Here is a 12,326-nt window from a genome sequence, read left to right on the forward strand (position 1 = left end):
CCCCTGTCAGTCGGCCCCCTGGTGTTGTCAGCCCCGCTTCCATCGGCTCCACCAGGGGTCCTCCCTCCATCTGCTCCGCCCTGGTCTCGCCCTCAGCCTGCTCCGCCCTGGTCTCGCCCTCCATCTGCTCCGCCCTGGTCTCGCCCTCAGCCTGCTCCGCCCTGGCCACGCCCTCAGCCTGCTCCGCCCTGGCCACGCCCTCAGCCTGCTCCGCCCTGGCCACGCCCTCAGCCTGCTCCGCCCTGGCCACGCCCTCAGCCTGCTCCGCCCTGGCCACGCCCCGCCCAGCCCCCAGTTCGTCCCCCCTCCTTCCTCTGTTATGCGGCGTGAGGTCACGCCTCCCGGGAGGGGGGAGTTCTGTCACAGCCCTTCGTCTGCACCATCCTGTCTGCGTCTCCAGCACTACACTTCCCATGGTCCTCTCGTCTGCACACCTGAACTCACTCCCTCATCAGCCTCCCGTTCAGCGTCCTGTTAATCTGTTTCACCTGTTTTCACCCCATTATGTTTGATTTCTCCCTGTATTTAGTTCCCTCTGTTTTAGTCAGTCTTTGTCGGTCGATGTAAATGGTTGCTGTGTTTTGTGGATTCCCTACCCGCCTTCCTGTATATACCAGTTCCATGGAGTTTCCTTATTAAATGTTTGAATTAGAGCACTCTCTCACGGATTCCTTCTTCAACCCGCACTAAACCGTGACAACATGTAATGCAAGTAAAGATTTTATTTTGACAGAAAAATAAAGTACACCATCTTGTTTTTCCCAGAATTTTTATTTCACAATTAATTGCTTCACATTTAACGTATAGCATAACCTAGATTCATACCTGAATGTGAAATTACCATGTTTTTGATTCAAATTAATTATTTAAATTTCTGAAAATAAACCCAAGACAAGGTGGCAGTTTTGATTAATCAAATAAATAATAAACCGCTTAATCGCTCATTAATACAAATAATAATTTCAAATTTTATTAGATTCATTTGCTAGTAAAAGCTGGATATTGTTTTCCCTGCAGATGATTGTGTTAACTGGAGCAGAATGAGTCTAATAGAGACAGCATGGGTGTTGAGGTGGGAGTTTGTTTAGGCCCTGATTTGGGCCATGTAGGCTAGTCCTTCATTCTAACTGATCTGTTAATCATGCTGGTGTGACAACAGAAATAGGCAGGTTAGAAACATTTGAAACATTCAAACGTAGCCTATATGGTTACACTTTAGATCTGCAATATTAGTCTAATTTTATTTTAGATTTCGACTTCCAAAAATTATTAAAAGAATATATTTGAGGTAAAACCATTAAAAACTATAGCCACATTCTGACTAGCTCAACTTCCTTCCCTTCATAGCGACTGGTGCACTGTAATTTCTCCCTAAAACTTAACGACAGGACCAGCACGACTGGTGATTGCTGTAAAATCCAGTCTCTACTGTTGCTAAATTGCGGGTGCAATTAAAGGGCAAATTAGTCAATGTATATAAGAATTATTTAGGAACTATATTTAAATATAAATATATACTTATAAAACGCTATTAAGGCTGCTGGAGTCGTTTCTGTGAGACAAATGTTACTTCCACTGCCGCATCTGAAAACCTCAGGACGGGAGAGCAGGGACAGGCCAGGATTAGACAAAACAACGATAGGAGGATAGGATACAAATTGAGTTGTGCTGTGAGGAGAACAGGGCAGGTGTCTTCATGAGAGACGAGTGTTATCTTATAGATATATCCACGTTAGCTGATGATATGTAAAAGAGTTTTTTCAACACGGTCAAGGAATCTGTCACGGTTTCTACAAAATGTGTACCCTTATGTCTTGCAAAACAATTTTAATTTTTAAAAGTTAATTTTAACTTTTCGTATGGTATTTTCATACAAGGTTATATATTAATAATAAAAAAACCCTGCAATATTCTTTTTAAACACAGGCATATTACAGGTTGCCTGTGTTGTAGGTTGCAGGTTGCCACACACGTGCCTTTTATGTCTTAAAGTCCCCCTCCCATCATATTTTTTAGCTATTTTTAAACATTCCCAGTGGTCTTTAAATTATGATTATGCCATTTTTAGCAAAATTCACAAAACCTGTGCCTTTTTCTGGGACTTCACTTCAGCAGAGCGGCAGTAGCTCATTAGTAATTCGCCTCTGGGTTGTGGGCGGAGCCATTGGCATGGAGGCGACCCTCCCCCTTCCCGTTGCTGAGGGCTGTCTCTCCCGCTAGCTTACACTTACAAATTATAAGCAACTCAATTGTTGTATGAATTTATTAGTTGTTGGGTCTTAAATTCAGGCTATTGCTGTCTGATTCTGTCTTGCAACGGGCACTAGTAAAAAGATATTGTTAAATATATCAGTAAAAGAAGCACACATTTATGTTGTGGTTTAAAAATAAACATTCTGACATTAGAGGGTTGTGGTTTAAAAATAAACATTCTGACATTTGAGAGGGTTGTGGTTTAAAAATAAGCATTCTGACTGGATAGCGGTGTGGTTTAAAAATAAACATTAAGTCAGCTACACTGTTTACTTAGTAGTTAGTTGTCAGTAGTTAGTTTCAAATCTATCTATAAATTACAGGAACGCCTGTGTGTCTGTCAATCGAATAAATCTCAATTCTCAAACCGTTAGTCTGATGGATTTCAAACTTGACAGGTGTCTTGCTACAGGCAAGAGAAAGTGCAGTGCCGGGTTTGTCGTTGTTTGAATTAAAGCGGTTTTCTCTGTGGTATTGAAAATGTTATTTAATATCGAAGTTACAAATTTCAGTATCGTGACAACACTATGCTATACTTGAAATTTGCATACTGTGCACACAATAAATACCATATACGGCAAAAGTAGTTGAAGGAGCAAGTTATAGAGTGAAAATGTAGCCGTCAATGCAGTGAAAGATAATTCATCTCTAAAGGACAAAGTCAACCCATTAGTAACCCAGTCACAGTGAAGGCTGTGTGTTTGGAGCTGCCAGCTGAGAAGCTGAGAGTTTCCTGCTCTCCCAGGGAAGCTGGCTCATGCCTAAAGGGCTCTTTGTTGGACAAGGTGTGCTGAGCAGTGACTGAGCTCTGTACAAAACCACACTTTCAAAACCTCCTTTTCCTGTCAGCGCCGGAGGTGTGTTCTTCCACACTTAGTACACACATCCGACATAACACACGCACATAAGAGCACTATCCCGATAGGAGCCAAAGTTTTGCTACATGTCCTTTCTTGAGCATAACTACTGAGCATGACTTATAATTTGAAGAACTATTATTCTCTTCGTAGGATGTTGATATAGCTAGCAACTGTTCAACTGTCTAGCAAGTTTCATTCGTAATGTTTCTGCTAATCCGATATAAATTTCCGTAACATTTTAGTGTCCAATTCTCACAATTTACTATTTGGTTGGTTATTATTAGCATGCATATTACTATGATATTGGCTGTTTATTACTTATAAAGCACATATTAATGCCTTATTCTGCATGGCCTTATTCTACATCCCTTAAAGGGGAAATGAAGCAGTGAATCAAGTTTACATGATTTACAAGATGGATTTCCAATATAATCAACAATTATATAAGAAACATGACAAATGTAAACATTTAGAAGAAAAAAAGAAAAAAACTTTATATCTTTCGCCACCAGGGCACCGCCATTGTGCAGGTGACATCACGGGGTTGGTTGGCTCAAGTTTAACAGGCTCTGGGCATTGAAAAGCGCGACATCAAACTGTGTTTATACCAGTGTTTTGACCGCGAACGACTAATGTTAGGTACAGTTATTAGACAAAAAGACGACGTCTCATGTTATATGTTGACAAACTGCAAATAGAAACATTGTTCACGATGTATGCCGTCATATTCCCGTCACTTTCGACACGGTCCCTTACTCGCGTCTCCGTCAAGAGCGAGCTTTCCCGGCGAAACTCACATTGCGGCGGCTTTTGAGGGGCAGTGCTTATTATAGAGCGAAGTCATATTTGGCTAAGTCGTTTAGGAGGTAATTGCCATTTTTCAATGAATGTCTGGTGAATATCAAAAACAAAACTACAGTAACTTTACCCCGCTTAGAAGCTGCACGGAGTGTACACAACACACACAACACAATATAACTATATTGTACGTGCTACAGAAAACATAACAGCAAACATAATTAATATTACTTACAGATTGTGATTCGGAGGAAGACGAACCTGATCCATATACACTGGATTGCAAAGATTACTCATTGCAAATATGAACTCTGACCACTGATTCTTCACATGCTCGTCCCTGGACAATGGAAACAAGTGGCTGAACTGTCTTTGCAATGTAGAACACAGCGTCTTCTCGACATTCAGCGATGCGATTGCGATTGAATGCGATTCAGCTGAAGTATTTGAATGTGTTCTAGACGTCACTTCAAGTTTACACTTCCGTCTGCGCGCGCAGTTGTTGGGAGTGGCCAATGACCTCTCTACGTCACGATGTACCAGCTAATGACTCGTTTCAAAAAACCATTCATTTCATATAGACGAATCCGACGAGCGTTCTGTGTAGGCTGCCATCTTGTGGCGACGCCATTACTGAGCTGTTACACCGGCATAGACATATGCACCGGTATGTAAACAAACCTCGGTGATAACGCGAACGCGCCCTCGATGACAGCTACAGCCAGGCAGAATGACTTGTTGGGTTGATGATGTTAGACAGTGGCCTCCAGTCACAGATGAAGGTACAAACGATCTTACAGATTATTTATGAAAATAGCTTGGCAAGTTGGCAAGCTAGCTAGGCTAACGTTTGCTAACGAGGAAACTATAAAAAAAGATCTGTCCATTTGGCAACAATAAATAAATGAATGAAATCAAATAAACAAATTCATGTTTTTCATTTGTGTCCATTATTTATCTCATTTTCACATTGCAACGGGCAAGGGTAAGGTAACGTTAGAGCTAGAAATTAAACATAATATCGACCAATTAGTGTTTTTAAACCATGGAAAGAGGTCAATATAACAGCAGGAGAACAATTATGTCACATAACTTTACATTTAGCTCAGGAAAGCCATTTAATGACCATAGCATGTTAATTGAATAGAAAAAATAGCAAGAGAGGAGATTTTGCTGATCACTATATCACATATTTATTATATTGTTTTACTTATGTCATTAAATAATTGTTATTATACGCGAATGTTCGCGTCTTGTACTCGCCCAGGAAATCTGTGTAAACCGTACGGCACCAGACAGGGGCAGTCGACCCGGGGAATTCACAATGTTTTCTTTTCAAAATTGAAATTTTACTGCCACATTGAAACAATTTATAACGGAAACTGTTTACCCACTCGACATTATACAAGAGGTAACGTTGTAACGTTAGTGACAGTCGTAAATCGCGGGCTGTTTATTCCAGTGGACGCAAGTTGCAACTAAAACAATAGGAGGCAATGGCGCAACGCTACCCAGCAACAGCTCAGTAATGGCGCCCCGCTTACTTCCGGTAGTTTCGCCGGATTCGTCTATACTCAGAGTCGACTCTCACTTTTGAAAGACAATAACTTTATATACGGTGCACTTTCAGATATAAATCTTCGCAGGATGTTTTCATTCCCTTAGAGTTATATTCCACACTATATGAAGAGTCATTTTCAAAAATCCATGATAGGTGCTCTTTAATTACTCAAATTCAGACCTAATTATCTGGATACTTCCTGCATTGTGTCTCATTGAAATCATTGTTTTAACATTCATTTGGTCTGTTTTGGAGTAGTTGGTCATTCCATTGACTGTTCCGGGGCAGAGGGCAGTGTTCATTGCATAATCAGTGAATGACACAACAACGTGTTGATAGCAGGCATTTTGGCACAAGTCTTTTATAAATCATTAACTGGATGTGCTCGAGGAGTCGAGGTTCAAGTTTTTGTCAGTCACACATGCACTGCACCTCTCAGCTGGCCAGAAGTTTCTTCCAGGTCCGTAGACGCTCCATGTTCCAGTAGCTAGTCTCCTGTGAGCTTTCTGGATTCATACTGCTTCCTGGATCACAGCTGCTTTTACAGTAGTAGGATGTTTTTTATCTACTGCTAATATTTGCACTGCTGAAAGAGAATTAGCTGAACTGAAAAGAGCGCTTATCAGTTATCAGTATATTTGGCTGTCGATGTGCCATTGAAAGTGAGAGAGGTTTTGTGATATGATGTTTAGGACCTATGAAGTATGACCTGAAGTATGAATTCTTTTTACTTCAAAGTGTGTTAATGGTTTACCATTTTCCCACTTTAAGGTCATGACAGAGGACAAGATATATAGTTGTATTTTACCGTATGTGCTTACATTGTGTGTTGTGTTGCTTAGTCGCTTAGTTGCAGTGTAATAGAGCAAATAGAGTTGGTTAGTTCGCTTCAATACATTACATTATAATATGTCAACTATTTTTTTACAGTACTGAATATATTGTTATCCTGTTAAAATGTGGTGGAGCACTGGTGTATCATTTATGTTTTTTAAAAATAATAATAAGTAAAATAATATTTATTTTCATTTTTTTATAAAATAGGCCTAGTCTTTATTTATTCTTGACAAACTACTGTGTAAATCTCTATATTGGTAAAAGTCTTATTTGACCTCTGTTTATAAATGTATTACTATGACAATAATAACCTCTGTAAACGTCTGAGTCCTCTACTAAACAACGCCCATCTGGGCTTTTAGACCAAAGGTGTTTTGGTTTTGATCATTTGGAGAAAACCCTATGAATTCTGAATAATTTTAAATGATTTCTTTAGAGAGTATTATAACTTAAAATATTTTCCATTCAGTTTATTCTTTTTTTTTTACCCCCAAATGTGATGTTTAATGACTTAATCATTACTGAGAGTAGTTTTTGAGTGACTATGGAATTTGTGTAGCAAATATTTATCTGTATTTATAGATTTCTGAGTACATAGTGGATGATTATTTAAAGGTATTCCTCTTAGAGTGTGTTGCCTGTCTTCTCCTCTACTTTATTATGTAAAAGGGGTGTAACGATAGTGTCATGTCACGATTCAATACATATCCTGATGATACTTAACTTACGAGATTCCAAGACATATTGTAAAAGGTTAACAAAAAATGTACTCTGATTAAAATGCTACATGTGGTTTTACATTAGGGGTGGAAATGAATAGGCTTAGAATTGTTGCTGATAACCCAATGCACAAGACATTAAAGACACCAGAATAAAAATGTTATTAAATAATAAAATAAAATATTGATGATCTTGAAGCTGAAAATACAGAATTATTTTAGACAAACATGCTGGCACTCTGTCACTGGCTCGATTTAAAATGTTTACTGGTAACATAAGACATTTGGCATTATCAGGACCCACAAATATCCCCCATTGCATTATTATACATTATATTCAACATTATATATATATAGTAGTTTAATGTAGTACTGACACTAAAACTTATTTTGGGTGAATTATACACAATACATATTGTCACTATCCACAACATATTGATGCATTTTTGTATTGCGATACATTGTGACACGTAATATTGTTACACCCCTATTATGTAATGTCAGCAGGTAGATTTTTTTTAATGTTGTGTTATGATGGAAAGGAGGATTTCAGTCTTATCAGTTAAAGCTATCATGAGTTATCTTGGGTTTAAAAAAAAAGATATTATGTTTTATTACTGTAATATGACATCACATAACATATTATCAAAATGACGACTTAAGCGCTATAACCATAATCAAAACACTGATTATATTTCCTTAAATGTACATTACCTTGTTTATTATTACATCACAGACTGATCTCATGAAGTAGCGTGTGTATGACACGCCAATTCGTATTTCCATTTTTGGCGTTATATCAAGACGCATAATCGCCTTTCAGCGTTTTTATGAACGCCGTTGACTTAACGTTATATAAATATATGACTTACCTCAACCCCGTCCCTAAACCTAACCGTCACTAGGGTTAATGGCATTTATGACTGTTCCCTTACCATCCTAGGTAAAAAAAAAGATATGACTTACCTCAACCCCATCCCTAAACTTAACCGTCACTGGGGTTAATGGCATTTATGACTGGAGATTTGACTGCGTGTACGGACACGCGGAATGACGCGGACGTTAATGGCGTAGACATACGCATACACGCGGATACTCGCGGATAGATCAAAATGCGTAGAGATAACACGCCACCTGACTCGAAAGTGGCGTATATGTTTACGCAAAAGTCATGATGTCATGTTGTACATCAAGACAACAAGTACTTCATGATCTTACATGTAATTTGGGCATGTTCTTGAGAAGTAGTCTCTTTTTACTGCCAAACCATTTGAAACATTGATCCTGTGCTTATTTGATCAAATGCTTAGACATTTACTGTATGTATATTTCCAAACAGGTGGTCAACCATTGTACTGTTTATTTTTTAATGGCAAATATCAACCATTAGAGAACAGAGTGGCTGAAAATTGAAACACTACACAAACTAGACAATATTCAGAGAAAATCCTAACCCTCATACAATTGAAACAGAAATAGTTTCTTATGCATTGGGAAAGTAGCGCATCTTTTGAATGTTCACATGGACACAGAGATCAAATGACAACGCTATATGAGATAAATTAACTAATGTAAGATACATTAAAGGATTAAGATGAGTCCCAAATGACACACTATACATTATGCACTTATACACTATACAGTTATGGGCTATGCACTCATCTGTGCAGTGTATGAATTTAGAAGGTTATTTTGTCATTCATCAACCTACAACAGAGTCTGTTGCTGTGACAGTAGAGTGCATGAAGTGTCCAACGTTTGTCCAACGTTCCACACTTTGTTTTTTTCCACTAATTTAGTGCATCATCCAAGTATTTGAAGTGTTTTTTTTACACTTTACACATTACTAGCACTAGTCAAAAGCATCATCGAATTGTGCATAAGTGTGTGAATTGGAACACACCTTTATTTCACCCAAAGATGAAAATTTCAAGACAAGTACTCACCCTATGTTGTCCCTACCCCGAAGAGTTTTGTTCATCTTCAAAACAAATAAAAGATATTTGACATGGAATCTGAGAGATTTCTGTTCCTCTATTGACAGTCCACGCAACTACCACTTTGACACCTCAAAAAAGTTCATAGAGTTGGTAAAACTAATCCATATAGGAATTGAGCATTTTAGTCAAAATTTTCTAGATCGCTTTGTATGATTGAATTCCAACTTTTATTCACATATAAACATTGATCAGCGAACATAAACACAAACTTAACATTAACAGAAACTTAACCCTTTAACTATATGAACTAATTTATTATTGGGCATTATTATAGATATTATATTTTTATTATAATATTATAAATGCATTTTAATGCTTTCTCTTTCAAGTACAGAGTTATAGATTTTTTTCTGTTGATTTATTGATATATCAGTACCATTTACCACTTGTTCAATCTGCTTTAGCAGTATTTTGGCAGTAAAAGGTGCAGCGTGTGATTTTTCAAAATTATAGTTGAATTAAACACTGTTGATATTTGAAATCGACCCAAATAAACACAGCCCTTCCTTCATTGCTCCGCCCCCAAAATGCACAAACTCTCAATGCAAGAGTCAATGCAAGTGCTCTATATTGTCATGGTATGACAATATAGAGCTTTTATCATAGCAGAATCGAAGTAAAATAACAATCCAGCGCTGGGAAGCTTTTCTAATATTAACACGGGTCCTAAAGCTCTTGCCTGATCATATCCCCTTCTTTTTCCAGTGATATTCTTCTGAGCTAGGGCTGCAGCTATCGATTCTTTTTGTAATCGATTAATCTAGCACTTAATCGATCGATTAATCGAGTAATCGGATAATTTGTTTGTGTGTTTTTAAGCAACCAAAACAAATAATGTATTACGGAAATGATAAAGTGTTTGGCTTTTATTTCCTTAAAAAAAATACAGGTATTTATTCCAACTGCAACATTTGGCTCCACAACTAATTATTGCAATTTTTACCCATTTAGTGTTTATAAGTGCCAGTGCCAACAATTATATAACAATACAGTTAAAACAATTTACTGTAAAACCGGTTACATGTAGCCCATAACATGTACAACTTTGAATACAAACTTAAATAGTAAAGCCCATTTTGGCCTTAGTTTTGTCTTCTTAATACAACATTACAAAAAAAGGATTGCACCTTCTGCAAATTACCCACCTGAAAACAAAAATAAATTAATATAAAATATCAACCCAAACAGGTACACAAATGTGTACAATTTATAAAAAAATAAATAAATGGAAATAAAACAATTATAAATAAGAATCAGACTTTTTCAACTACAATCTCAAGACAAACATCAGGGTGTGTGTGCCTGTGTGTCTCACAATATTTGTTCCTCCATCACGTCCCGGTGAATGTATGCTTAAATTTTTGTTGCGTAACTACATAAAAGTTTAAGCATATGATGAATTGCCGCAATTGGTCTGACTGGCGCGTGAGAGAGACATGGGTGCACGCGCTCGCTTACCTCTGCCGTCGTGCGCGAGCCGCAGTTAGGAGCTCAACATCTCGCATGCGCGCTCGCACTAGATTACAGGATATTTTAACTTGCGAATTAATATGCGCCGGTAAAACTAGTCGATCACGAGTGGCTCAACAGGTAGATCTATAGACGAACTCATCTTTCAGGCATTTGACCGTGAGAAATCGAATTGGGCAAGTCGCTGAATGCGTGAGAGTTGGCAGCCCTGCCAGGTATACTTTGCAGACACATTGCATCTTGTTCTCTCCCTTTATAAACATATAATGATCCCAAACTTTAGACATTCTCTGCCATTTATGAAGTCAAATGTATCATGCGCCATGGTGTGCTTCCTGAATAACGGTCCGTGTGAAACAATCAGATCCCTGCGTGTGCGTAAAGTGCGCGTCATAGGAATTTAACGAGGCTTCGAGGCAGATCTTTTGCCTCGAGGAATTTTTGTAATCGAGTAACTCGAGTAGCTCGAGGAATCGTTTCAGCCCTATTCTGAGCCTTTCTCCTTTAGCCACCTCTCTTTTCTTCAAATCTCCCTCTTGCTCAGATCACTCTCCTCTCCCATTGTGAGTGGACACGCCCCCTACTGCTGATTGTCTACAAGTGTGTTGTGGTGCTAGATCCAATGCACTTTCTACTGCGTTTTTCAAAAATCGCTTACTCTACCTTTTAAGTGATTTTTTTTTTCTTGTTTGGGTAATTGATATGCCGCTTAACCAAAAATGCAATCAAATGAATGCCAGAACTAGTGTCATGATACAACACATTCTCACTTTCAAGGTGTCAAATATTGCAGCTTGGCAGGAGCCCTGCACAACACCCTGTTAATTCCAACCTGCTGGTGTTGGTAAACTGACTGACACACAGCAGGTCTTATTCCATCACTTTATTTAATTAAATAGCAAAACATCCCTCTGTTATGTTTTCCAGCATATGTATCTCCATAACCTTTCTCATAAAAATGCATAAACAGTTGCTGTTGCTGTTGCTATTTTTTTTTTTTTTGGTGGGGTTAGATTATTGGGTTATTGGTTTTTCCACAAGCACTTTCATTTTTTTTGTTAATACAATACAAATTGGGCCATTTTTGGTTATTTAGGAGTGTCTGAGCTTAGAATTAACCGCCATTGTAAAACTTGATATTTGCACCACTTAATCATCAAACCTAATCCTTACTCATTGTTCTTCTGAATTTATTCGACAGGAGGAGAATGAAGGCCAAGGCCCCTCCTCCACCTCGACCTCCCCAGCCTGCCCCCCGCAGGATCTTCCGAAATGCAGTTCCTGACGGAGGAGGATCTTCAGGGGGAGACAGCAAGGAAAACATGCTTCAACCCTCTGTGGATCTCCATATCAGTCTGCCTTCAGGGTACCAGACCACTGTCAATGTGGATGGCAGGTGAATATGTTCATTACGCTAACCTTAGCCTAAACATTTAATCAAAACATTTTATTTTTAGAATTACTTGGTAGCTTGATGGTGGTACGGTTGACAATATAGAGTTAGGATAGGAAGTGTACACTGACTTTGTACACATTGACCTTTAAAAACAGCAAGACAGAGTGCAGCTGATTGAAAGGAACAACACATTATGAGATGGGTTTTTACACTGTATTTTTAACTTAATTTTTAATATGTATTTTAATACATATTTATAAACATGATACAAGAACCAAAGATGTTCATCTGTCACTTTGGCTGAAACATTTTCTGAATAAATGGACAAAAATTAAAAAGTGATGAAAAATTATAACACTGTTATTATTCACACTGCATAGTCTGCATAGTCATAGTCTGAGAGTAATAGTCTGCTGAATATATACCTCCTGA

At 38.2% G+C, this 12,326-nt stretch overlaps 1 protein-coding gene across 9 annotated transcripts in view; it reads left to right on the plus strand.

Moving 5' to 3' along the window:
- Positions 1-12,326, plus strand: part of cobl (cordon-bleu WH2 repeat protein) — a 121,014-nt gene that overhangs the window by 21,694 nt on the left and 86,994 nt on the right. For 6 of the 9 annotated variants that reach the window (XM_089117488.1, XM_089117487.1, XM_089117494.1 and 3 more), the window contains exon 3: positions 11,700-11,894. In XM_089117488.1, the coding sequence (XP_088973614.1) occupies positions 11,700-11,894 (195 nt within the window). Of the gene's footprint in view, positions 1-5,880; positions 6,022-11,699; positions 11,895-12,326 lie in introns of those variants that run through there. The other 3 variants (XM_089117490.1, XM_089117491.1, XM_089117492.1) reach the window with 3 other exon arrangements.

This window comes from Pimephales promelas, chromosome 12, assembly GCF_988280905.1.
Source record: "Pimephales promelas chromosome 12, fPimPro1.hap1.1, whole genome shotgun sequence".
NCBI classification, from domain to species: domain Eukaryota; kingdom Metazoa; phylum Chordata; class Actinopteri; order Cypriniformes; family Leuciscidae; genus Pimephales; species Pimephales promelas.